At 53.0% G+C, this 25,406-nt stretch overlaps 3 protein-coding genes across 7 annotated transcripts in view; 2 read left to right on the top strand and 1 right to left on the bottom strand.

Annotated features, from left to right (window-relative positions):
- Window positions 1-1,140: 1,140 nt before the first annotated feature.
- On the top strand, window positions 1,141-6,771 carry setb (SET nuclear proto-oncogene b). Its single transcript, XM_030085086.1, has 8 exons — window positions 1,141-1,361; window positions 2,848-2,905; window positions 2,986-3,128; window positions 3,204-3,307; window positions 3,394-3,507; window positions 3,718-3,888; window positions 3,977-4,111; window positions 5,408-6,771. Exons 1-8 carry the CDS (start codon window positions 1,292-1,294, stop codon window positions 5,426-5,428), a joined length of 816 nt encoding a protein of 271 aa, XP_029940946.1. The 5' UTR covers window positions 1,141-1,291; the 3' UTR covers window positions 5,429-6,771.
- Window positions 6,772-7,528: 757 nt separating this feature from the next.
- Window positions 7,529-11,280, top strand: dync2i2 (dynein 2 intermediate chain 2). Of its 2 annotated transcripts, XM_030085597.1 has the most exons (9): window positions 7,529-7,698; window positions 8,099-8,347; window positions 8,469-8,578; window positions 8,685-8,842; window positions 9,122-9,231; window positions 9,322-9,495; window positions 9,600-9,835; window positions 9,911-10,068; window positions 10,280-11,280. In XM_030085597.1, the coding sequence occupies exons 1-9, from the start codon at window positions 7,624-7,626 to the stop codon at window positions 10,516-10,518; spliced, it is 1,509 nt and encodes a 502-aa protein (XP_029941457.1). In that variant the 5' UTR covers window positions 7,529-7,623; the 3' UTR covers window positions 10,519-11,280. The 2 variants fall into 2 exon arrangements, with proteins under 2 accessions (XP_029941457.1, XP_029941456.1); XM_030085596.1 differs by having other exon boundaries at window positions 9,322-9,835.
- A 391-nt stretch (window positions 11,281-11,671) lies between these two features.
- The window catches only part of sptan1 (spectrin alpha, non-erythrocytic 1), a 33,135-nt gene continuing 19,400 nt past the window's right edge, over window positions 11,672-25,406 (bottom strand). For 2 of the 4 annotated variants that reach the window (XM_030085593.1, XM_030085592.1), the window contains 35 exons: window positions 25,146-25,344; window positions 24,946-25,050; window positions 24,836-24,868; window positions 24,713-24,748; window positions 24,197-24,244; window positions 23,073-23,164; window positions 22,837-22,981; window positions 22,564-22,745; window positions 22,376-22,475; window positions 22,106-22,303; window positions 21,888-22,034; window positions 21,703-21,806; window positions 21,466-21,628; window positions 21,249-21,263; window positions 20,365-20,496; window positions 19,682-19,819; window positions 19,474-19,578; window positions 19,131-19,339; window positions 18,871-18,991; window positions 18,591-18,712; window positions 18,187-18,319; window positions 18,010-18,108; window positions 17,773-17,932; window positions 17,252-17,328; window positions 16,926-17,135; window positions 16,552-16,848; window positions 16,336-16,448; window positions 15,993-16,010; window positions 15,686-15,748; window positions 14,967-15,021; window positions 14,051-14,247; window positions 13,785-13,838; window positions 13,564-13,710; window positions 12,187-12,334; window positions 11,672-12,103 (listed from right to left, as the gene is read on the bottom strand). In XM_030085593.1, the coding sequence (XP_029941453.1) occupies window positions 11,978-12,103; window positions 12,187-12,334; window positions 13,564-13,710; window positions 13,785-13,838; window positions 14,051-14,247; window positions 14,967-15,021; window positions 15,686-15,748; window positions 15,993-16,010; window positions 16,336-16,448; window positions 16,552-16,848; window positions 16,926-17,135; window positions 17,252-17,328; window positions 17,773-17,932; window positions 18,010-18,108; window positions 18,187-18,319; window positions 18,591-18,712; window positions 18,871-18,991; window positions 19,131-19,339; window positions 19,474-19,578; window positions 19,682-19,819; window positions 20,365-20,496; window positions 21,249-21,263; window positions 21,466-21,628; window positions 21,703-21,806; window positions 21,888-22,034; window positions 22,106-22,303; window positions 22,376-22,475; window positions 22,564-22,745; window positions 22,837-22,981; window positions 23,073-23,164; window positions 24,197-24,244; window positions 24,713-24,748; window positions 24,836-24,868; window positions 24,946-25,050; window positions 25,146-25,344 (4,291 nt within the window). In that variant the 3' untranslated portion in view covers window positions 11,672-11,977. The remainder of the gene's footprint in view (window positions 12,104-12,186; window positions 12,335-13,563; window positions 13,711-13,784; window positions 13,839-14,050; window positions 14,248-14,966; window positions 15,022-15,685; window positions 15,749-15,992; window positions 16,011-16,335; window positions 16,449-16,551; window positions 16,849-16,925; window positions 17,136-17,251; window positions 17,329-17,772; window positions 17,933-18,009; window positions 18,109-18,186; window positions 18,320-18,590; window positions 18,713-18,870; window positions 18,992-19,130; window positions 19,340-19,473; window positions 19,579-19,681; window positions 19,820-20,364; window positions 20,497-21,248; window positions 21,264-21,465; window positions 21,629-21,702; window positions 21,807-21,887; window positions 22,035-22,105; window positions 22,304-22,375; window positions 22,476-22,563; window positions 22,746-22,836; window positions 22,982-23,072; window positions 23,165-24,196; window positions 24,245-24,712; window positions 24,749-24,835; window positions 24,869-24,945; window positions 25,051-25,145; window positions 25,345-25,406) is intronic. The other 2 variants (XM_030085594.1, XM_030085595.1) reach the window with 2 other exon arrangements.

The raw sequence follows: 25,406 nt of genomic DNA, 5'->3' as shown, positions 1-25,406 counted from the left end.
GAAGTTGTGTACTGTATCAAATTCACAACACGCAATCAACGGAATCGCAAAAGGATTTATTTAGCACAATGCGTCACCTGTTACATTACCGACATCTTTGACAATTGAGCAGTGACTGTAAGAATAATAAGCACTGGATTTTAACTCCCTGTTGAAATATTTATTCATTCATTCAATAATAAGTAAAGGATGGAGGTTATCTTGGTGTCCAGCAGGCGTGGGCTTGGGCATGAGCTGAGCCCCACCTGTAGCAGAGACTCTGATGGCGCCACGCCTCGCTCCTCTTGGCGTCCACCTTCAGATCAGACCACTTCCTCTTCACCCCTGCCTCAGATCGAGGCACTCTCACTATTTACAGTGGTGTCCACTAGCTGTCCCTCACTGTTTTTCATTTATTAGTGAATATCTTTTCCTGGCCTCCATCCCACAGGACCATTTTGCACTCTGTGAAAATTCCCCTTCCAAGTCTTCTCTGACATGTTTTAAAAGCCACTGATCAGCAGGATTATTGAGATGCAAAAACATTCCTGTGGTACTTTGCATTTCCCCCTCATGGTAGAGAGTGGGTGTGTGGAAAGGGAAATGTGTGTGCAGGTGTGTGTGCAAAAGCTTGTGAAAATCAGATTGTTTTTTTTAGCAGACAACAGTTTCAGCTTTTGTTTGTATGTACACTTTTAGTATGGACCCTTCACAGTGTTTTATTAATGAAGCTGCTTGGTCATACATGAAAATATGTATCTATATCTGCTGGTTTGGCCAACAGATATAAATTCTCACTAGTTGAATGTTTTGACAAATTTATAAGTAATCAGAAATTAATATCCATTCAAGTATGTATTTTTGCTTAAGTATTGTTTCCAATATGTACTGTAATCTAGCTTGCTATAAAAATAAAATATAAAAATATACTATAATCATAACAATATTTTGAACTTTGAGAAATGCGTTTGGATGTAGATAACTTGTAGGGACTGAAAGGCTGTTATTCAGAATGCAGTGGAACACGATGCTGCATCGGGGGTGTTTTTCATCAGAATACTTGGTTATTTTTAACAATACTTTTAATCCCTGGAGCTGCAGTACCTCACTCCGGCCGCTGTAGGGGCGCTGTCGGGTCGCTTTGGTATTGGCGTACCGGACTTCTACACAGAGAAGCAGGCTGCGCTCGCTCCTGGTCGTGGTTTAAACACGCACTCTGTGAACGTTTGGAAGTAACTTTTGTTCTGCAGAGAGGAGTTTTACACCGTCTTACGCTCACATCTGGCATAAACGGTCACGGACAGCGAGAACCATGTCGGCCTCATCGGCAAAAGTCAGTAGGAAGGAGAATTCGAACCACGACGGAGCGGACGAGACCTCCGGTAACGTTAAGGAATGGCGGTTATCCTTCCACAACGCCATTTTCATTTGTTTATCGTCATTTTGAAATTTACACTGTATCGTGTTGTGTCCTTCCGACTTCAAATGACAGACAATTTTAGATCCACTTTTTAATTTAGTAACATTTGCCAGTGTAAGCACGTCGGGGTTAAATCCCATTGTGCAGGGCGCGGACCCGTGAATTGTAGCATGCTAGCTCGGGCTAACGGTTTAGCATCCAGCGTGAGAGCGCCGCTAGCTCTTAGCTGCATTAGCTTAGCGTTCATGGAGGAGCGTGAAGGAGGCCGATGTGTTTTACATAAGCTGGATTCAGCGCGCCGTGCTGCGCAGCCGTTGTGAGGGCTGGCGCGTTGCGAGGAGCGGCTGTGCTCGCGCAGACGCCTCGGTCCTCCCACGCGCTCCGGGTCGGAGCCGATTGTTTGGCCACGTTGTTGGCAAGAGCGGCGAAATTCACGGTCCCGCGTCCAGCGTGAGAGGCCGAGTGGCGGCTATCACCGCGGCTGCCGGAGGCGGCTGAACAGCGGGTAAAACACAGCAAGAGGCTCCCGGTCCCGGTTCCTGCGTGTCGCGGCGGAGCGGCGTGCGCGGAGCCGCTCGCAGTGTTATTGTTCGGAGAGCAGCCAGCCCCTTTGTAGACAGACGCTGCTGATCCGCATTCAAACCAGGCCGCCTTTAACGGCAACAGGAAGCTCCAGACGACAGGAGGCCACACACACTCTCATCCCGCGCGCACACACAAACACACACACACATTCCGCGCTACTCTGTGCGCGCGCACGTGAAGTCATCCCGCGCACGGATGGCTGTGTGATCAGGGGGGACAGTTTCCTTTAGGTTTGTGTGTAAAATGTGCATGTTGTCTGAACAGAGGTGTCTTTATGTAACGATGGCTAAAGAACCTGATGTGTCCCGTTTGGCTGTAAAACTCCACGGGTTTCCTAACAACTCTTCATCCTCCAGTCTGAGGAAAAACTCAGGTTGAATGGTTTTAAAGTAGGCTTCCTCCTCTTCTGGACTCTGCAATATCGGTCACTGTCTCAGAACTGTACACAAAGAGTTAGAAAAGTCAGATTTTACTGTATGGAACATAGATTTTTGCGGGGAATTCTCAGTTAAAATATATTCACATGTTTACATATATCCTATCATAATGCAAGATCCAGTTTTAGCATCTTTAAATATCATACATCATCATCTTACATAGTAGATACAACGGTTGTGTTGTTTAGTGACCTAAACTTAAGACACCTGCTCTCTTTAAAGTTTTGATTGTCAGACAGTGATTTTGATACATTTCATGTCAATGAATCTAATAATTAAAAAAAGTAATTCTTTAAAGTGACTTGTAGTTGTTCATTACAGTTGTGCTTTTTGGTCATTTTTCACTGATGTAATTATTTTATCCATGTTTATTGTTTGCACCTTTTTTTTGTGTTTGAAGTGAAATGAGTGTGTTTGTCCTTCCAGAAAAAGAGCAACAGGAAGCGATAGAGCATATCGACGAGGTACAGAATGAAATCGACAGGTGAGTGTGCCCCCGCCGTGCCGGTCCCCAGGTGTTGACAGGTGTCTGATGCGCTGGTCTCTGTGCTCTTCTCCCTCCAGACTGAACGAACAGGCTAGTGAAGAAATATTAAAAGTAGAGCAGAAGTACAACAAATTACGTCAGCCATTCTTTCAGAAGCGGTCAGAGCTCATAGCCAAAATCCCCAACTTCTGGGTCACAACGTTCGTCAACCATCCACAAGGTTTGTGCCTCAGGTCCACGTTTGACCGGGTGTCTGTTCTTAGCGGCTGGTTAACCCTCTCTGCCCCTCCATCAGTTTCAGCTCTCCTGGGCGAAGAGGACGAGGAGGCACTTCACTACCTGTCCAGGGTGGAGGTGACCGAGTTCGAGGACATCAAGTCGGGATATAGAATAGATTTTGTGAGTTTCTGTCTCCTCGCCGTTTCAGAGATGCCCTGAAATGACGTGTTGACGGGACGTTGACGTGTTTGTTCTTTCTTTGGCAGTATTTTGATGAGAACCCGTATTTCGAGAACAAAGCCCTCTCCAAAGAGTTCAACGTAAACGAGAGCGGAGACCCCGTTTCCAAGTCCACTGAAATCAAATGGAAGGCTGGAAAGGTTGGTGTGTTGTAATGATGCCGTCTCTGTCGATGGATTATTCCTCTCTAATGACGTTATGCTATCTTTATTTCTGCATTCCTCTGCTTTGATCTTTTAAATGTTATTCCCATTGACTGCAGTTTTTCCTCGCCGGTTGTTCTCGTTTCTGGTGTTGCCTGAGCTGAAAGCCTTTTACTCTGGTTTTGACCGGCCCGGTTTCCCCTCCAGGATCTGACCAAGCGCACTGGTCAGACACCAAACAAAGCCGGGAAGAAGCGGCAGCACGAGGAGCCCGAGAGCTTCTTCACCTGGTTCACCGACCATTCGGACGCCGGCGCCGACGAGCTGGGAGAGGTGATCAAGGACGACATCTGGCCCAACCCGCTGCAGTACTACCTGGTAGGCCCCGCCCCCCTCGCCCCGCCCGCTGCTGCCTGGCAGGACGGTGTGTCTCTGGACGCGTTCACACACTCTGCTCTGTCCACAGGTCCCCGACATGGAGGACGAGGAAGGAGACGACGACGATGACGACGACGAAGAGGAGGGCCTGGAAGACATTGATGAAGGGGAGGAAGAGGAGGGTGAAGACGATGACGAGGATGGTGATGGGGAAGATGGAGAGGTGAGGAGCAGCTGGAGCGTGGATTCTAACCGTCCAGTCACTCTGAAATGTCTTTTCAGTTCGGTCCATTAATATTTGGACGCTGACATGAGTTTATTTTTAACCTGTTTACTGAAACAACTTCCAGTTCCATACAGTTTAAACTCAACTTTCATTTGAGGGATCCACATTCAAAATGTGGATCCCTCTTCCTAAATGGACGACTGGCTCAGGGGTCCTTTCATGGACCGGTGTGAGTCAATCCTGTAGCTCAGCATGCGGCGAGGCAGTGCAGACAGATGAAAACATCAGGATCAGGAGAGGAACCGTCTGCAGTTCGGTTGATCCTGAGAGACAAAGCGGCGCACAAAGGCCTGGACGTCCACAGAAGACAACAGTGGTGGACGATCCATGAAGAGAAACCTCCACACAGAGAACCAGGAGCCGCGTGTTGGTCTCCCCGTCTGCCAGCAGCAGACTGCGTGGTTCAGTGCGGGTCGGCCTCAGAGACCCGGAGCAGAGGCTGATCTACCAGAGAACCCATGAGCCAGCTGAATGACGGGAGATCAGCGGAGCAGCTCCTGGTCCAGACTGTCCCGCGTCGGCTGTGAAGCATGGCGGAGGCAGCATGATGGACGCCGGTATTTATGAGTCATGTGACTCCTGAAGGTGTTGGGAGATATTTTCTCAAACCCAGAGCTCAGAGCCGCAGCTGTCCAGGAGAGGAATGTTCTGGATTGGCGAGCCGGCTGCAGCAAGCTCACTGGATCAAGACTGAAGTCTGCTCAGAAAGATGCTTTAGAACTCTTCACTCATTACTGCAGACGCTTTTCAGCCAGGTGTGAGCGAGGACGACTTCATTTCAGTTACTGAATGACGGGTTACCTCTGAGCCCCCGAAATGAAGCTTCTACTGCGGCTCTCATGAACGGTCCAACCTGCAGGGCCATGAGAGTTTCCACAAGTCAGTTTGAGCTTTTATGAATGAAATTAACTTCAAACATAACACACACACACACACCAAAGCCATGTGGCTGATGGCGGAGTCATTGGGGCTCAGATACCACAGAGCCAAGCTAGAAGTTGTCAGAATTTGCCGTCCTGCACAGAGCAGATGTTTTCCTGCTGAGATCTGACTGAACTCTGGGTTTGACGCCTCACGCTTGGCTCACAGGCTGCTGACGTTACAGCACACACATCCATGAAGACTGAGCTGTGTATGTTCACACACCTCCAACCTTAGGATGTGAGAACCTGCAGGCTCTGGCGGTTTCGGTCTGAAGCGTTCTCAGTGTGCTCTCTTTGCGGTGTGTTTCAGGACGACGGAGATGACGACTGAACGGCTCCTGACTACACTTCCCACTCCTCCCCGATCATCCTTCAAACCTCGGGAGCAAAAATCTTTTTTGTTTTTTTTGGGGGGGTTTTGTAAAAAAAAAAAAAAAAAACAGTTTTATTTTTTCCCCTGTGTGTCGTCAGCCCGTCCGTCCGTCCTCTTCCTCTGCAGCCGCCGCCGGGCGTGGGAGGGAGGAGGAGGAGGAGGAGGAGGAGGAGGCGGCTCTCTGGAAGTCTCACCCGTCATTGTTTCTCCACATCTCCCAAAGACATGCAAAACAATTGAAAAAAGAAAAAAAGTTTGTAGCATTCTGCACGTCATCTGCGTAGATTTAAGATGTACAATAGCAATTTGTATGTACATTGAAACATTGAGTACATTGAGTTTCTGTTGAAGTTGTGAGTTCAATAAAAACAAGCCATGGTGCAGTGATAACTTAATCATAGCATCCTTAGCCACTTTTATATATATATCTATATATATATAAATGTATATTATAATATATCCAGTGGTTGGGGGTCCTGAGGCTTACTAGGAGCTGCGTTTTCCTTTGTGACTTCTTGTACTAATGGAACTGATTGAAAGCACCAGCTTGTTCCTTTGAACCGTTGTAAATGTATCTGGGTGAGCCAGTTGTTGACTGTACAGTGTGGCGGGGGGGTCGGGGCGGGGGGCGGTCAGGCAGCGGGGCTTCGGCACCAACTCTCGGACTCCTGTTAATTGAACTTGCATCAGCTTGTTTTTCCAGGCACTCATGGCTTCGTCTGAACTGTACATTTGACTTTTTTTTCTTTATGTTATTCTTTTTATACAAAACAAGCCTAAAGATCTCGGCTTAGCGCTCGGAGGAGGGGAGGAGAAACGTCTCTCTTGTTTCACTGGAAAATACATCAAATTTGAGTGTACCAGTCGCTTTATTACAATAAATCCGTGTTGATACGAGTAGTTTGATGACATTCGGGCATTCCAGCCATGTGCTGTTGGTTGAATTCGACCCTGAGCGCGGCGGCGTGGAGCTGGCGCGCCGCGCCGTGCCGCCTGTAGGTCAGTCCAGGACTCTAGTGGTTTCCTTCCCCAAACACAAATTCTTCAATTCCTTAGTGTGTTCTTTCTTTTTTGGAGGTATTTAGTTGCTTAGACGAGGTAGAATGTGAGGCGGGCCCTGCGGACGGCCGGGTGGCAGCTTCACTGACGGCTCTGCTCCGGTGATATTTAAGAATCTACTGGCTCTCTAATGTGACCTTTGTTAATGATTACTGTTTAGCTGTGTCCTGTTTGTGAAATATCTCCCACTCTGCTGCAGGTGGGTTTTAAAATAAACCGTTTGGGCTGACTCAGGTTTTAAACCCCTCTTTACTGTGTTTTTTTCCCGCTCTCTCTCTGTCTTTTTGCTATTCGGCCTCTTTAGAAGCGTCTTTAAGTTGTTGAGCTTCAGACTAATGAGAACATCTGAACTGTTTGTGTTGCATTCTTAGCTGGTTTCTAGTGTTGCTGTACAGGTGCATCTCAAAAGAATAAAAATACATTTGAGTCTTTTTTTTTAAGTTTTTAAATTTGAATTATTTTGGGGGTTCAGTGTTTTTTATTTATTAATTGGTCATTTCAAACCCAGTGTCTCAAAATGGGAGATTATTTCTTAAAATCAGACACGTTCCATGACATTGCAAAGAAATGAAAATTAAGCTTATATAAGTCTGAAAACTATCAAATTTAAAATGGTATTCTAATCTTTTTCGATGCGCCTGTATTCCACAGCACTGCTGTTCATGGCTCCACTTTTTCAATACAGAACTTAGAAGTTCAAAAAGGCTAAATGAACCGATTTTGTATAACCAGAATATTTAATAAAAATGTCCAAAGTTACTGAAAATGAAATGCAAAACTCTTGTAGTGAAATAAAACATACAAACAGTGAAAGAACGCCACGCTTCTCACGCTTCTTGCCAGGGTTTCAGGAGAAGCTGCTGGTGCGCAGCGGTCCGCCCCACGGCGCGTGGACACGCCCCTGAGGTCCGCTCGCGAAGAAAGGACGGAAGTGGGCGCGCCACTTCCGGTCACGTGTCCCTCGTTGCCGTGGCAACTGTACTGTATCCGACACGTAAAATGGCTCCGTCCTCCGTGAAGCGGAGCCCCGACATCAAGCAGCGCTCAGACGGACTCTGAGAGGAAGTGTTCGATTCCCCGGTGCTGCAGCCGCCATGTTCACGGATGAGCGCGTGGACGCCGCGAGCCTGCGCTCCGCGTGGAGGAAGTCCGAGGCGGTGCTCGAGACGGTAGGTACACTGCTGATCATCACATCCAGCACCCGCGTGTCCCCTCGGGGCTGCTGGAAGAAGCAGGAAGCTCAGCTTCAGCGTCTTTCTTCTGAGGTTTTTCACATTAAAAGCACGGTTAGCCCTTCTCTTTGCTCAGGCTGTACTGATTCATGCAGGCATGAACCCTGTTTTCCAAGTTTGAACAGATTTGAGGATCAGAGAGCAGTAAAGTGTGTTATTTGTGGTTTTCTCACACACACACACACACACACACACACACACACACACAAAATACAGTGAATCTAAAAATAATTCAGGCTTAATACACGTTTAAAGAAATCAGTCTGCTCCTGTGATATTATGTGTCAGAGTGTGTGAATCCTGATGTGTTTGACCTTTGACCCCTGTGTGCGTTCAGAGGGGCAGTCAGACCGCCGCGCTGCGCCGTGCGGAGGCGGAGGTCCAGACTGTGTCCACGGCGGCCGCCTCCTGTCAGACCGAGCCTGAGGATGGCTCCGCCCAGCAGCTCCTCCCCCCACCGCAGACCCCCGGCCTGGAGGACTTCCTGCGGCGGGCGGAGGCCACGGTCACCAGGGAGCTGCTGAAGAACGCCAGGAGCCACGCCTTCGACCGCTTCCAGCCCAGCTGGGAGGACCACAGCCAGCAGGTAGAAGGTTCACTCTGACCCCAGACTGAGGATCTGGACTGTGGGAGCGTGTCCAGCAGAGTGAAGGTGTGCTGATGGTGTGTGTGTGTGTGTGTGTGTGTGTGGCTGATGCCGGCTGCAGGTTTCCCTCCTCCACTGCCTGCAGCACGCCGCCGCTCAGGAGAAGGGCCTGCATGTGACCAGCCTGTCCTGGAGCTGCACCGGGTCGCTCATCGCCTGTGCGTACGGCCGGTACGTCTGCTCGACCGGGTCGGTCCGGCTCCACACGTCTGCCTGCAGCTCCCTGACCCAGCCTCTGTGTGTGTGTGTGTGTGTGTGTGTGTGTGTGTGTGTGCAGGATTGATGACGGGGACTGGAGCACCGAGCCGGCTTGTGTCTGCACCTGGAACCTGGACCTGCGAGGCCTGCGCTCCCAGCAGGCCGACTTGGTGGTGGAGGTTCCCACGGCGGTCACGGCGCTGTGCTGCCACCCCAGCCAGCCGGCGCTGATCGCAGGTCAGAACCTTCCAGAACCTTCCAGAACCCAGAAACCCAGACCCAGACCCCAGAGTCCCTCCAACTGCAGCAGGACTCATGAGCTGAGCCGGACGTTTCTTCCGCCAATTAAACCTCTGTGTTGGCAGCATCTGGAAGCCTTCGTGTGTGTGTGTGTGTGTGTGTGTGTGTGTGTGTGTGTGTGTGTGTGTGTGTGTGTGTGTGTGTGTGTGTGTTTGTGTGTGTGTGTGTGTGTGTGTGTGTGTGTGTGTGTGTGTGTGTGTGTGTGTGTGGCGGCAGGTGGTCTGTACAGTGGGGAGGTGCTGGTCTGGGACACCAGTCGGACTCAGGACCCGGTCCTGGCTCAGACCGGCATGTCTGCAGAGGGCCATAGAGAGCCGGTGTACCAGGTGAGTCAGGCCGTGTCCTGGACCCTCTGTAGAACCCAGTAGGACCCAGCAGGACCTCTGGACCCGCCTGGCGATCGGCTGTGTGTGCAGGTGGCCTGGGTGGACCTGCAGAAGAAAGGGGAGTTCGGGGTTCTGAGTGCCGGTTCTGGAGGCCGGGTGCTGCTGCGGACCCTGGACCCGGACCGCGGCCTGCTGGTCCTGCACGCCGCCTACGCCTTCCTGCGGCAGCAGGTTCCCCACAGCAGCAGCAGCAGCAGCGTCAAGGTGAGAGCGGAGGATGGAACCGCCGCCAACACTGACGGATGTCCGAGCCCGGCGCTCCCGTCAGCCTGTGGTTCTGGTCCTGGTTCTGGTTCTGTTTCCTCCAGGCCCGCGGCAGCAGCACGGTGGGGGTCACGTCCCTGGCGCTGTCCCCGTGGGACCCGGACACCTTCCTGGTGGGGTCCGAGGGGGGCCTGCTGCTGCGCTGCTCCTTCTCGTCCCGGACGCCGGCCGCCGGCGCCGCTCCCTCGCCGGGCGCCGTGCCGCTCAGGGCGCCGGCGGTCTTCTCCTTCAGGCCCCACGGCGGACCCGTCCACTCCGTCCACTGCTCTCCGTTCCACCGGTGAGGGCCTCTGCTGCGGCGCGCGCTCAGCGGCGGCCCTCTGAGCGACCTCTGACCTCTGACCCCTGCCGACAGGAACCTGTTTGTGGCCGCCGGCACCGACGGCACGGTGCGCCTGCACTCCCTGCTGCAGGCCCGGCCGCTGCTGTCCCTCCGGGTGTCCGAGTCCTACGTCTTCCAGGTGCAGTGGTCCCCGAGCAGACCCCTGGTGTTCGCCGCCGCCACCGGACAAGGTGCAGCACCACGGCCCGCCGCTTCGCCACAGGTTCCCAGCGTGCTGGTCTCCCAGGAGGCCGGGTCCTCCGGGGTTCAGTTCGTGGTGCTGACAGAACCGAATCCCTACAGTCACATCCAGCGGATGGGCGGGGCGTTGAGCAGTGACACTCCTGATTGGGCGCCGCTCCTCCTGACCCCTCCTGACCCCTGCTGACCTCTCTTCCTCAGGTGAGGTGCACCTGTTCGACCTGGGTCGCAGGTCTCCGAGGCCGGCGGCCACGGTGGAGCGGGGCGGCTCCGGCCAGGCGGCCACCTGCCTGTCCTTCAACCGCCGGCGCCCGGAGATGCTGGCCGTGGGGAAGACGGACGGCACGGTGAGCGTCTGGCGGCTGAGCGCCGCGCTGACGGAGCAGGGCCCCCGGGAGGCCGGCGCGCTGGAGCAGATCGCCCAGCAGGTGGCGGAGTGAAGTCACCCGCTGCCAACATCTGGAGCCACCGCTGGAGCCTCCGATGCTAATGCTAACGCTAACGTCTGTGTCCAGACAGGCTGCTGGGACGCAGCAGTGACAGTTTGTTGTATATTGAACCACTGCTGGGTTTTTATTTTCAACAAGAGTAAAGAAACTCAACTCATGACCCAGAGACAGGTCTGGTCAGAGGTTCTGATGATCCCCTCATGGTCTGAGACAGACGACTGGTTCTGTTCCCTGTCATGAACTGTCCAGACGGATCTCATTGATCAGAACATCCTTCTACAGAGACTGGAACAGAATTAAACTGGTCCGGATCATATTGATCAGACAGGATCCACTTGGTTCCTGTTATTGACTCTTCTGCTCAGAATAAAGTTAAACATGGAGTTCCACAGGGTTCTGTCTTAGAACCTCGACTCTTCACATTATACCTGCTTCCTGGAGGGAACATCAGGAAACTCTCGCACTGTTCTGCAGATGAAACATCTATTGATCAGTGGAACCAGATCCCGCAGATCAACTTGTCAAACTACAAGTTTGTCTTAAAGACTTAAAAGTCTGGAGGAGTTGGAATTCTCTGCTTCAGAACTCTGATAAAATACAAGTTATGTTTGGTCCAAAACGCCTGAGAATAAAGTGATCCAAACATCTAGAACCACTGAGAGGAACCTGGAGTTACCTCAGACCAGGTCTCCTTCAGGTCCACACTGATCCAGTCTTCAGAACCTCCTTTTTTGTTCAATAAAGTCTCAGAATCAGGAACATGTGGACTCCGTGCATTCATTACTTAAAGAAAATAAAGGATCATCTACTAAAGTGAACTGTTCACTGGAGCTTCTGAATCAGGAAGGAGGAAACAAGAAAATGGATGGAAGTAATCGTAATGTCCTCCAGGCCGCATCCCCGCCACAGGGTGGCGCCAGTGAGTATGGTGAAGCTGAAACGTGAGCCCAGGACCCAAGTGCCTGGGAATAGCTGTTCTATCAGTCAGTTGAAAAGAGGTGACTATGACTGTTCCCGAAAGGGATTCATGCAGTTTTGATAAACTTTTACTCTGTTTCCGACTAGAACCAGCTAATCTCAGTGAATAAACGGAGTCTTCTTCACCACTCTGCTCATAAATGAAACACACTCCCCAGCCGGTGTCTCCAGTTCTAATCAGTCACGTTTATTAAAGCACACTGCAGTTGTTGAGATGTTCTTACAACATGTTCATAATCATTCTGGGGTTAATTGAAAGCACAAGCTAAAACGGCTAAAAACACTGACGTTGAAAAGCAGACACGCTATGAGGAGCACACAGAGTTAGGGCCGCTCGGATAAATAGGACAGACACTTGTTGTTGTTAGTGAGTTTCTTCAGTGCCACGATCATCATGCAGTTTCAGTCGTGTGTGTATGTGTGTGTGTGTTTGGGGGAAACGCTTCCCGATTGGTCACTGGTGGGCGCGGGATCAGTTGACGAAGAGCGAGCGCGTGAACTCCACGAAGTCGAAGGCCGACGGCAGCTCGCGGCCTTTACTGTCCAGGTAGGGCTTCATGTGTGACAGGCAGTAGTCGGCCTGCTCCTTGGTCAGGTTCTGCAGGGAGCGGTGACACGGTGAGACACACAGACACACACACAGACACACACACAGACACACACACCCCCGACAGGCCTCACCTGGTACAGCTCCTCTTTAGTCACGTAGGGTTTGTTCTCGGTGCTCAGAGCTCGGAAGGCGCTCTCGATCTCCTCGCTGGACTTGACATTCTCTGTTTCACGGCTGATCATAAACGCCATGTACTCCTGCAGCGACACGTTCCCGTCCCTGCAAACACACACACACACACACACCCAGAGTTGGGGTCTGTTACTCAAAAAAGTAAAGAGTTACCCGTTACTCTTGAAAAAGTAGTGCCTTACACTACTTGATTACTCCATGGAAATAGTAAAGAAGTTACACTACTCGTAACTGCATAGTGCTCCGTGGAAGGATATACCGGCGCACAGCGGCTGAGTCTACGGCTGCTACTGCTGTGCTCCGGTATATCCTTCCAGAGCTCTGCCATGCGCAGCTCTGTGTATCAAAACGTTATTTTAACTGATTGAAAAGAAAACACGTCTTAAAATGTTTCATAACCATTCGGATTTACTTCAGATGCTAATACGCCGTCCCCTGGACCACTGGAAGGAGGATTTTGTCCACTTTCTTCAGTCCGGCTCTGTTTCCTATTGCCTTCCAGCAATTGTGCTAAGCTAACTACGATGCTAACAGCTGGGATCCAGCCACTGGATGCATGGACGCAAAAAAGGTATTTATGGGCTTGTCTAACTTTGTCAATGACAGGGAAAGGGCGTGGGTCCAAAATCTTGGGAGTATTCATTTAAAAGGGGCATTTGCAGTCGGAGGGAGTGCAGTGTTGTCAGTGGGGCACAAATTTATATAAGGCAACCAATTTTATTTTACTGTGATGGTTCCATCAGCCCTGACCCGGAAGAGATAGCCAGTAGCTACTCGTATGGCCGCCGTTCCATCTACTGGTGGTAATAAAAAAAAATGCTGCTTAAATAATAATATTTTGTTTGCTCTATTTGCAGTCATTGTAAAAGTAACGATCGTAGCGTTTCATTTGTAACACTAGTTTAACTACAAATCTAGAAGGAGTAGTGCCGTTACACTACTCGTTCCCATCAAAAGTAATTGAACTACTTGGAACGTTCGTTACTTGTCGTTACATACCCAACTCTGCACACAACGCACCTGTTTACACCTGCTCTAATAGACTGGAATCAGGATTCAAACCACTCCTGATCCTGAAATGTGCTCATTTTGGGAGACTTTTTCTGTCATACTGTCATATAATGACATCTAGTGGTCACAGGTCGCATGATCGGCTCCATTTTTTTTTTTTTTTTTTTTTACAGAAGTCAAATGAAACTTTTAAAGGGGCGAGGTTTGATCAGTAAAGGGGTGTGGTGTGTGACGTTAGGGGTTTAAACAGGAGGAAGTGTGAGAACAGAGCCCTGGTGGTCCAGGACCAGGACCAGGACCCTGACCTGTTGGGGTCCACGGTGTCCAGTATAGCCTCGAACTCCGGGTCAGGCTCCCCTTCCTCCACCATGGGCAGGTCGTAGCCCAGCGAGCGCAGGCAGGACTTGAACTCCTGGTGGTTGAGGCGGCCGGACTTCTCCTTGTCGAAGTGCCTGTGAACAGGAGCGAGGCGAGGATGAGACGGACGCCGACCCAAGCCCCGCCCACCGCGGGCGCAAACACTCACTTGAACATCATGCTGAACTCCTTCAGAGCCTCCTCCGTCACGCCGGTGGTGTTTCTGCAACGAGGAGGAGAAAGAGCATGAAGCAAGAGGCGGTCCAGAGCAGAAAGAACACCCGCCGTCTTTAACAGCGAGAACATGAAGGAGGAACACCTCGCACTCCATCCTATTCCCGCATCAGACACCAGGTATCAGGAGCTACCAGAGCACGTTACAACGGTTCTAAAGGGTTAAACAGCTGAGCTGGGGAGGGGCTGGGGGGTCAGTACCGGGCCTGGATCTGCTGCTCCAGGTTGTGCTGCATCCTCATGCCCAGCTGGTCCAGCTGGTCCCACTGCTGAGCCAGGCCCACCGTGCTGTGCTCCGTGTACTTGTTGTCCAGGATCAGGGCCTCCTCCATGGCCGCGCCCAGGTCCTCGATCTTCTTCAGCTGGCTGCGCATAGCGCGGATCTCCTGGTGCTTCCGCTGTGGACACACACACACACACACACACACACACAATTATATTAAAGGTGTTGTAGGCAGGATTTTACTAGTCAATGCTAATTTTTCTGTGTTTTCTTTGGATTAAATGTTAGAGTATCCATTGATAATCCTTTAGGAGTGTAGCATAATTGCACTACCGCGAGGGCGCAGCATTTCCATCTGTCTCTGTTCTGAGCTGAAAAGGAATCTCGACAGCTCCAGGTATCTTTGACCAATCAGAAGAGCCCCTGAGGCTCTAAGCAGCATTCTGATTGGACGGGGCGGCCGTGACGTACTGACGTCTCCTGGAAGTAAACAACGTTTTCTTGTCTTTCTTTCTGGATTAACTTTGACGTTACAGATTTGAAAATGTCCGCGTTGTCAAGCGCCCGTCGATCCGCTCGTTTTATTCTAACCAAGTACTCTAAAACGGCCGTTAAATAAATCGTCTCCATACGAGTCGAAACCGAAACGCGGGACGCCATCTTGGAAAATTAAGTCATCACGATGGGGCATGCGCAGAACGACCAAGAATGAAGTCGTGCCTAATTAGCATATAATGCTGCTGCTTCCAAAGGAGAATAAACCCACTGGTCTGTTCGGATTGAAACTTAATTCTGAATAAAGTTTTCAGGCGTTTAAATGGTCGTTTTAGAGCAGAGTCAGGCTTTATTCAGATTTATAGAGGAATAAAACGTAACTTGTGCGCGCGCTGTTACCTTGGTGGCCTCCAGCTGAGACTCCAGAGTCCCTGACTCCTCCACCATACACGACCTGCCACCACAGAAACACCCCGTTACACACATCCCAGCAGGCGGTCGACACACACACCCAGACAGACACACACACAGAGACGGAGACACACAGTGAGACGCACACAGTGGAGTTAGGCAGTGAGTGTGGACGGAGCCGCTACAGGCTGGTAGCTGGTGGGACATTAGTGCCGGTGGACAGCAGTGGACACTCACTGCACACATGCAGGAGGACAGGAAACCCATTCCCACTCACTACTGTGTTCAACTCATTCACGTGTGTGTGTGTGTGCACACACCTCTCAGAGGTGAGCGGGGCCCCGCAAAACTACAACGTTAATGGAAGAATCCACCCTCAGTTCTCTTATTTCATTTGAAATGTGAATTCGAGGTTCCAGGTCTGAATCTCTGAGCTGTTCATCAGTCTGAAGCTCCTTCAAACTGAACATCGAATCAACTCGGAGCGGACTCTCACACCCTGGGACACGCGTGGTGATGGTGAAGGCCACACCGCTGGGTCATGCGCACACACACACACACACACACACGCACACACACACGCGCAGTGAGGCAGTCAGTTTGCCGCTGGGAGCCCTGCAGCCGGATCCTGAGACAGCAGAGCTGAACGTTAGTCTGTGTGAGCACTCAACAGAAAGAAACCAGAGCAAGGCTCCAGAGAGGTTGACCTTCCAGAAAGATCATCAGCAACCTGGTACTGATACACACAGATAACCCGGCGGTAGGCTATGCTATGTGGAGAGAGGAGGAGGAGGAGGAGGAGGAGGAGGAGGAGGAGGAGCACAGGTTACAACATCAGACACAGACACTGAGGGAAAACAGGGAAAGTTCCAGAAAATACAAAACATCAATGTTACAGAGGAAAAGAACAGACACCATCACAGACTGCATGGCATTCACACACACACACACACACACACACACGCACTCAGACACACATAATCAAATAGAAGAAAAAGAGAAAGTGATATTAACCCATCCAGAAGGTACGTCCTGATTAGCACAGTGATCCAATCAGCAGCGAGGGAGAGGGAGAGAGGGGGGAGAGAGAGGGAGAAACATGTTACCATGAAGCCACATCACTGGAAACAGCTCAAACTCTTTAGCAGAGGAGATCAGAGTTCTCCATGAAACATCCACAGACGCTCCAGACTGATGCTCTCTTCTATCACAGCCTCAAAACTGTCCAGGTGGTTAAAGGTTCTTCTTTTGTAAACTATGAGTGTGAACTGGCTGAGCCGGTTCAGGTGAATCCACACTGCTCGCAGTGTGTGTGTGTGTGTGTGTGTGTGTGTGTGTGTGCGTGCGCGCAGTGTACCTGGTCTCCTGCAGCCACTGGTGGAAGGCGTTGGCGTGCTGAGCGAACTCCTGGCGCAGCTTGTCGTTCTCCTCCTGCCTCCTCTGCTCCTTCTGCAGCTCCAGCTCTCGCTCCTGCACACACACACACACACACACACACACACTCTCTACGTTAGCGACCGGAGGCGCCCGGGCCGTGGAGCCAGGCGGCGCCCGGCTGCGTGAGCCGGCAGACCTTGATGATCTTCTGCAGGTTCCTCCAGGTCTCCTCCAGGGCCTCCATGGTGAACCAGGTGTAGGGGTTGGACACCACCTGGTAGCTCTTGATCTGCTGGTCCAGCTCGGCCAGCTGGTTGAAGTCGGCCTGGGCCGAGCTCAGCGAGGAGCGGAAGGCCTCGTGGGCCTCGCGCAGCGCCCGGATCTCCTCCAGGGAGTTGCACCTCACCGGGTCCGTCAGGTCCTCCTCCGCGTTCTCGAACCAGCTGTTGAAGGCCGACGCCTTCTTGGCGAACGTCAGGAACAGATCCTCGACCTGGAGGAGCGGAGCGGAGGTGAGCCGGGAGAAAGAGGCCGGAGCGGCTCTGCGGGGGGGAGCGGACTCTCCCGGACCTTCCTGAAGTGCTCCTGCGCCTCCAGCAGCTTCTTCTTGCGGGCGGCGGAGTTGGACAGCAGCTGGTTCCAGCGCTTCATCAGGGCGGCGTGGCGAGCCTCGATGGCTTTGGACTGCACGTGTTTGGCCGCCAGCAGCTGGTCCTTCAGGGCCGTGATGTTGGTGATGCCCTCCTGCTGGAAGGCCTGCAGCCCGGCGTCAAACGTCTCCTGCAGACGCGGGACAACGCCTTCCGTTACCACGGCGACGCGGAAGGCGGGACGGGCGCAAACCAACGAAATGGAGAGAGCAGAAGGAACGGACGGAGGGAGGAGAGGAACCGTACCTGCTTGGTGAGCAGAGTCTGCACGGACGACAGGTCTCGGCCGTAGTCGTCCGTCTTCAGGCTGTTCTCCTTCTCCCCTGAACGAGTCAACACACAGACACGGACACACACGTGTGTGTGAGAGCAATTCATCTGCTAACCCCAACCCGAACCATCTGAAGGGACAGTTCCAAACAGCCAGCAGTGTTCCCTCTGCTCTCATGAAAATCAGATTACATTTCCTGAAGTTTCTGAAAGTTTCAAATCTCCTGCTGACTGAAGGAATTTTGAAAACACGACTTTGATCAACATTAAGGGAGAGATGAACTGTGAAGAGGCTGCAGTTTGCACGTCAGGCCACCAGTGGGAGCTGCTGCTGTTAAACACAGAGGAGCAGGATCCTTCATGGTCACTTCTGAACATGACAGACTGACCTCTGACCTCTGACCTGCAGGCTGAGCTGTGGCCCTGTGTGTGTGTGTGTGTGTGTGTGTGTGTGTGTGTGTGTGTGTGTGTGTGTGTGTGTGTGTGTGTGTGCGTACCGATCCAGGACTCCACCACGTCGGCCTTCCAGTTGAACTGCAGGAAGGCGGAGTTCTCGTCCAGCTTGGCCTTCCTCTGCGCGGCGGCGCGCTCCAGCTCCGACACTTTGCCCCGCAGGGCGGCCATCTTGGCGCTGATGTTGTCCACGTGATGGTTGTTCTGGAAAGACGCACAGTGAGACCCGGCGGCGGAGAGGACGCGGAGGCGGACGCCTGCCCGCGGAGGACGAGCCTCACCTTCTTGATGAGCTCGTCTCCGTTGGCGCACACGTCGTTGACGCGGTCCCGGTGCACGGTGAAGTCCGTCTCGAACGCCTCGTGCTTCTTCAGCAGCCCCTGTGAGGAAGACGCAGTGAGACCGGAGCTCCTCGCCGCCGCCGCGGGGCGGACAGGAGGTGTGGGGCAGGAGGGCACCTGCACGGCCGCCAGCGTGTCTCCGTAGTCCTCGCTGCCCACCAGATTCAACTTCTCATTAATCCACGCTTCCTCTTCCTCCACGTTGGCCACAAACTGCTGGTACTCCAGAGACTCCTCCAGCCTCTGGCCCCTGAGGGCCAAACACACCGTCACACACGTCACACGCCGTCACACACCGTCACACACCGTCACACACCGTCACACACCGTCACACACCTCTGTCTGTCCAGCCAAGGGTCCAATCACAGCTTACACCTTTAAAGCACTCGGTAATAATTATATCTACCGTTTTTCTACTTTTGAATGTGAGGACAATTCTGTTGCATCACTGCAAAAACTATTTTGTTGTATTTTAAACAATCAGGACCCCCCCTAGCAAACCCCCCCCCCCCGAGACCCACCTCGCTCCAGACAAGTCCTTCAGCTCCTTCCAGTGGTCCACAAACTGAGCGAGCCTCTGCTGGATCTCGTCCTGTCCGATGGTGTTGTCGTCAGACAGCTTCTTCCCCGTGTCCAGCACCGACTGGGAACACACAACACACACACTCAGCTCCTCACCTCCGTGGGCCGTGTGTGTAGCTGTGGCATGAAGCATCCTGCTGCCTCGGGGTTCTGTGTGTGTTTTCAGAAATATCTTGGAGCAGATCTGACTTCCCGGCTCGGCCTCAGACGGATCCTCACCTGGATGGCAGGTTCGTGGGCTCCCAGCTCCGCCTCCAGCCTCTTGTGCTTCTTCCTCAAATTCTGAACTCCTGTCAAATCACGTCCGTAATCCTCCGAACTTACAAGTAGCTTCTTCTCCCTGTGCAGGACAGAGGTTAGTGAGGAGTTCAGACACGAGGTCTGCTCTCATCACGTGTTGCTTCATGGGTTCATCTTTAAATCCATCAATGAAGAAATGAGAGTTCCTGAACACAGCAGGAGGTCAAAGGTCCTCTTACTTGATCCAAGACTCTTCGTCATCCAGGTCCCTGAAGAACTGATGCAGCCGGTGGGACTCGTTGAGCTTGGCGCGGCGGCCGGCGGCCATGTTTTTGATCTTGGCGAAGCGGCCGTTCACGGCGTCGCGCTTGTCTTTCACCTGCGACGTGTCGAAGGCGTTGCTGGCCATCAGGCTGTCGGCCTGCCCGTTCAGGTCCTTCAGGCGATCCTGCAGGGAGCCCGGACACTCGCTCAGGATCCACACACTCATCAGCCACAACATTAGGACCGTCTGTGTGCAGCTGGGGAGGGGCGGGGCCATGGGTGTGGGGAGCACGCCCCCCGGTGGCAGACCGCCGGTACCTCGTGAGCAGAGATGTCCGCCTCCAGCAGCTGGTGCTTCTTCAGCAGGTTGTTGACCGACGCCAGGTCTTTCCCGTAGTCCTCTGAAGCAAGCAGAGCTTCCACCTGAGGACCGGAAGCACACGCAGTGGTTACAGATGCTGAGTGCACACACACACACACACAAAGACACACACACACACAAAGACACACACACACACACTCGTACCTCAGACAGCCAGAAGTCAAAGTCTTTGATTCCGGTGTTGAAGTTCTGCTGCTTGTTGGCCTCCTTCAGTTTCTGGCTCTTCTCTGCCGATTTGTTGACGAGGAACTGCCACTGTTCATCCAGAGCTCCGAGCCGCGCCTGCAGGTCACAGGTTCCAAAACAATTACAGAAGAGAAGAAAAAAAGACAAAAAAAAAAACAGCATTTAGAAGAATAACTGGGATTTCTGACTAAACTCAGAGAAATAACTCTGTGCTGAAAACCTGATTCAGCATCTGACGCTTGTACAGAGCTTGTTTCAAGTATTTAACTCTTCAAACTGTTCTTCTTTAAAGCCTTTACAGTGGTGCAGCAATTCCCACATAGCGCTCTAGAAGAAACTACAGTAAGAAATGGAGGATTTGTGTTTAAAAACATCTGTTATCAAAAAAAACAAACAAAACAAAACCATGAAACCCTAATAGCTGATTAATTAGACCCAGGGATATAAAGTAACCCAAAAAGACTAAAATCATTGAACCTACTGCTGTCAGACGCCACAATGGCTCCACTCTGAGTTGTTAGTGAAGCTTAAACAGCTTTTCAGTAAATGTGGAAACTATAAATTGAGAGATTATGAGGTTTCTGTCGATCACAGCTGCAGCTTGGCGAGGTGTGGCCCGGCGCTCCTCCACCTCCAGCTACCTTGACGGCGTCCTCGCTGCCGGCGCACGCCCCCCTCTGGATCAGCGAGTTCCCCGTGTCGATGACGCCGCGGATCCGGTCGGCGTTGGCGTGCAGCTCCGCCTCGAAGGCCTGATGCTTCTGATGCTTACTCTGACAGGAGCGGACGAACACACACACACACACACACACACGCAGTTAAAAAGGGTTTATGGTGCCGATTCTCCAAGTTCCTGTCAGCTGAGGCCTGTCGTTCTGTGCCGATTATGTATTCATACTTACACTTCTGTCAACACTGATCTATTTTCTGTCCGCAGCAGACATGAAGCTTGTTGTTTTATTTAAACTAAATAAATTATGTGGACAATATAAAGAGAAAGACTTCAACAAGACAGTGACTTTCCGACAGCAACAGGCACACAGGACAAAACACACGTGACGACAGAGTGGCAACAAATGTGTGCGAGGCATGAGGAGACGTCCAGAGGAGGCGTCTCTGCGAAGCTGCTTCCTGTTCGCATCCCGTGAGGCTGCGGCGAGCGTCACGGCCGCTCTCACCCGCGATGCAAACATCCGAAGCAGCTTCAAGGAAAACAGCTCTCCTCTGAAAACTGACCATAAACAAAACACACAAAAAAAAAAATAAATAAAAAAATAAAAAATGGAGGCGGCGCCCAGAAACCCCGGGAGCGTCCCAGGAGTGACGCGACCCGCGGCTTTCACACGGAGATGAACTGGATTCAGACACAAGCCGGAGCTAAATTAAAACCCAGGTGGAGAGAAGGTGCTGAGGGGGGGGGCTGAAGGTGGGCTGGTTTTCTACGGTTCTACACAGACAGCGCAGACGAGGACACATGGAGAGGAGTCGCTCGGGGTTAGTCAGCCGACACACTACTCAAACTTACCAGCAGCTTGGACAGCTATGAGAAAAAAAAAGAAAAGCATAAGAGTGGGAGAAAGATTCAGTCTCACTTCACACGGGGCACAGGGAGGGGTCGATCAGTTCAAGAGCTTCGTCAATACGACCAGACAACAACGCATTAGCGGTCAGAACGCGGGATCCTGCTCGTCTCTACAGCAACTGTGGAGTCCCTGCTGAGTCAGCGCAGGCGGCGCCGGTACCTGGATGTTGGTGGGGTCTTTGTAGGACTCGTCGGTGGCAGTCTGCAGCTTCTCGCTGATCCAGGCCTCGATCTCGTCCACGTCTCTGCTGAACTGCTGCAGCGTCTGAGACTCTCCCAGTTTGGAGCGCTTCTCGATCATCTGGGCCTTCAGCCGCCGCCACCTTCCACACAGACCGGGCCGGTCGTTAAGACGTGAGCGTGGAGGCTGCTGGGCGCCGCAGAGCGACGTGCCTACCTGCCGAGGACCTCCTGGCGGCGGTTCAGGATCTCAGGCTTGGCGTAATGATCAGCTCCAATCAGCTGCTCGGCGAAGGACTGCAGGGCGGCGATCTTCTCCTCCTGCAGAGCAGAACAGCCTGAACCTCGGACGCCTCCATGAAGCGCTCGCTCTCAGAGCTCGCGGCGAGAGGCGGCGCTGACCTGCACGTTGATGGCCTTGTCGAAGTCCTCGTGCTTCTTGATGAGCGCCTCCACGCTGTCCAGAGAGTCGCCCTTGTCGTCGCTGGCGAGGAAAGCCTCCCTGGCCGCCATCCAGTTCTCGGCCTGCTCGCAGTCCCTGTTGAAGAGCTGCGGACACGGCGGTCACCACCGGCCCGTCCCGGCCCGCCCGCTCACCCCGGGACGCAGCGGCGGCCTACCTGCAGCTCCAGGCACTGATCCAGCATCATGCGGCGCTGCACCCAGGCCTTCTCCAGGTCCGCTCGCTCGCGGTCCAGAGCCTCCAGCTTCTGCTGGATCTCAGGACTGGCGTAGTGCCCCCGAGCCAGCAGCTGCTGGCCGAACTGCTCGAAGGCCTGGAAGGTCCCGGCGCGGGCGTCGATCTCCGTGCGGTGCTCCTGAACGTGGGGAGAGCCAGAGTCAGACCCTGGAAACCCGCTGGGGGGTCAGAGAGGGGAGTGCAGGGAGACCTGGTGTCTCTCTAGAAGCGCCTCGGCTCCCGTCACGTCTTTGGCCAGCTCCTCCGATGACACCAGGCCTCTGATGCCGTTGATCCAGGACATGAGGTCTCTGCGGACGGGGGAGGGGTTCAGAGGGTCAGCGGCGTGGCGTTGGGGCGACTCGCCGTGCGGCCGGGCCGGTTCTGCCTCGTCCTCACCTGAAGTCGGACAGGAAGCGCTGCAGGTCGTGGGAGTTGCCCAGCTTGTCCTTGCGCTGGTCGGCGCGGCCCACCAGGCTGCTCCAGGCCGTGTTCAGCTCCGTGCACTTCTCCTGGATGTCGTCCACGGCCTCCGGGTGGGACTGGATCAGGCGCTCGGCCGTCTCCCCGAGAGAGTTCACCTGGGCGGAGGAGCGGCGGAGGAGGTTTGAGCGCGGCGGCCCGGGCGCCGATCGGTCCGACGGATCAGTCCGACGGATCGGCCAGACCCACCTTGTCGCCCAGCGCCGCCAGGTCCCTCTCGAAGCCCTCGTGTTTGCGCTGCAGAGCCTGAACGCTGGCCAGGTCGTGACCGTAGTTGTCCGTGTTGAGAGCCTGGTTCTTCTCCTCGATCCACTCCTTGGTTTCGTCAGCATCCCTGCAGATCAGTGACGCCGGCTCCGTCAACCGAAGCGGCTTCAGGCTGAGGCCAGCGGAGTCCCGACTGCTTTCTCCGTGTGTGACGGTACCTGTGGAAGCGCTGCACCTCGTGGGCGCTGCCCAGCATGTTGCTCCGGTCCTCGGCCAGCTGCTGCAGCGACCGCCAGCGATTGTTCAGCTCCTGCGGGAAACACTCCAGGCGTTAACGTTTGAAAAGCAGACGGCGTCCGGAGCCTTCACACGTGCACGACAGAGGCGATCACTAGGAAACTCAAACGCTGTAGGGAACCCAGCGCCGGGAGGTGGAGTGGGCGGGGCAGACAGGCGGATGCACGGGGAGGATGCTGGGTACAAACACACTGGAGACGGAGGGAGGAGTCAGCAGACACACTGCACTCATGTAGCATGCTGGCGGGCGCTCATGCTACATGGAGAGCTGGACAACACTTCTTTCAGTCACACTCGCAGGTTTCAAACTCATTTCAGTATCAGAGACAAGCTGAGTGAATAATAAACCATCAGGATCCATCAGGAAACCAGTGAAGCTGATCCTGAGAGGCGAGTCGTTAAATCATCTTCATGAAGCTGGATTAATGTGTGGCTTTTATTCTTTACCTTCATTTATTTGGTGTAACATTTACAGATATAACTAAACACTACAGAAACTTGTGTGTCTAACTGAATAAATCTTGAAATTCACTGTGTAAATACTTTCAGATTTGAGTTGCTGTGTCCTTCTGTTCTCCCGTTTTTCATATTCATATCGTATATACAGTATCTCATGTTTTTCATCTGTAGTTTCTCTGATTCTTTGTCACTTTGCTGCCGTGAATCTTTCCCCCTGTGGGATGAACAAAGGATTTTCTATTCTCTTGAAAACAGAGAGAGAAAAAAATCAGTAACTATCAGGATGTAACAGGGAGGAAATACTTTTCCACATAAGACCAAGTCTGCTGGTTCTGCTTTTTAGAGCTGAATAAAAGAAAACACTGAAAAGCTTCTGCTTTCACTCAGAATGTCTTTGATATCAGAATGTGTCTGATCTGAAAAATGCAAGTGTAACTTCCTTCTTCACAGCACAGTAACAACGTCCACAGGACACCTGGACAGGAAGACAGCTGCTACTGGAGACGGCACTGCTAACGCCGGACGGGACGGAGCGGGTTAGTTCATTCACTACCAGACGGGGGGCGGGGCTAGTAGTGAGCCTTACCTTGATGGTATTAAAGTTAGCCGTTGTTTGAACAGCCAAGCGTATATTCTACAGTCAGAGGTAAACCAAACGTGACAGGAAGAGGAACACAGACAGAAGAGAACACCACACCAGTCAGAGCGTCATGGGCTTCACCGAGGCGTCACAGCGGCCGCGCACCGCCACGAGCACAATACACACTCCGACCACCAGCGCAACCCGAACACTGCATGATGGATCCGACAGGGAAGCAGCCGAGACATCTCCAGCCGCCAGGCTGGGATTCTTAAACGTTCAGCGGAGGAAGATTTAAGAGTGTGAGCAGATGTCTCACGGTGTGTGTGTGTGTGTGTGTGTGTGTGTGTGTGTGTGTGTGTGTGTGTGTGTGTGCATGAGGAAACGTCGCGTTAGGCCTCATGACAGCGGACCACCCAGCCGGGCCGGGCGTCGGATCAATCCACCCTCATGCACGGTGAGAGGACGGAGGTCAGCGCGGACCGGCTGTGGTTCTGGAGACGTTTTAAAGCTGCGGCTCACCTTCCAGGGAGAGGCCGTCTTGGCATCGGCTTCATCCTGTGGGACGGACAAGGAGAGCAGGTGAGCGTGTTTTACTGCAGACGCTGGGAAATGTCAGATATGAGAACGAGAGAGACGTCGGACCTTTCCGGGAGCAGAACCCAGCAGCTCCTGTTGCTATGGAGACACAAACATCCAGAGGGTTAGCGGACAGGAGGGACTCTGAGGGACTCCCGACGGGGGCTGCAGCTCACCTGGGCCTGGACCATGGGGGCCTCCTCGGCCATGAGGCCTTCGGACTCCAGCTCCGACGCCACTTTGTTGATGTCCCGCAGGCGGGACTCGTTGGCCTTCAGGTCCTGCGGGGATCAAGCGGAGACGTGTCAGTCACACCCTGCCCGCCCCGCCCCGCCCGCCCGGCCGGACGGAGAGACGCCTCTGGACGAGAACCTACCTTCTGGAAGTCGTCGAACTTCTTCTGCAGGACCTCCACCTGCTCCAGGTCGGAGCCCACCTCCTCGTTGGTGAGGGCGCTCTCCTTCTCGTTGATCCACTGCTGCAGCTCGTTGGCCTCGCGGAACAGCATGAACTTCTTGCAGCTCTTCTCCAGCATGTCCTTCCTCTTCTCCCCCAGCTCCAGCAGAGTGCCGTACCTTCAGGACCCAGAGCAGAGGGGGGTCAGACCGGAGCACCGGGGACACCAGGAGGGGGTGGG

The sequence above is a fragment of the Salarias fasciatus genome, assembly GCF_902148845.1.
Source record: "Salarias fasciatus chromosome 7 unlocalized genomic scaffold, fSalaFa1.1 super_scaffold_4, whole genome shotgun sequence".
Lineage (NCBI taxonomy): Eukaryota > Metazoa > Chordata > Actinopteri > Blenniiformes > Blenniidae > Salarias > Salarias fasciatus.
This window is presented reverse-complemented; position numbering and strand designations above follow the sequence as displayed.

Bases quoted from the DNA above. Each gene is read 5' to 3' on its own strand.
- setb (XM_030085086.1), top strand. From the start codon at position 1,292: ATGTCGGCCTCATCGGCAAAAGTCAGTAGGAAGGAGAATTCGAACCAC. The intron at 2,906-2,985 runs GTGAGTGTGCCC...TTCTCCCTCCAG, and splicing joins GTACAGAATGAAATCGACAG to ACTGAACGAACAGGCTAGTG. The intron at 3,508-3,717 runs GTTGGTGTGTTG...TTTCCCCTCCAG, and splicing joins TCAAATGGAAGGCTGGAAAG to GATCTGACCAAGCGCACTGG.
- dync2i2 (XM_030085596.1), top strand. From the start codon at position 7,624: ATGTTCACGGATGAGCGCGTGGACGCCGCGAGCCTGCGCTCCGCGTGG. The intron at 7,699-8,098 runs GTAGGTACACTG...GTGTGCGTTCAG, and splicing joins CCGAGGCGGTGCTCGAGACG to AGGGGCAGTCAGACCGCCGC. The intron at 9,232-9,321 runs GTGAGTCAGGCC...CTGTGTGTGCAG, and splicing joins ATAGAGAGCCGGTGTACCAG to GTGGCCTGGGTGGACCTGCA.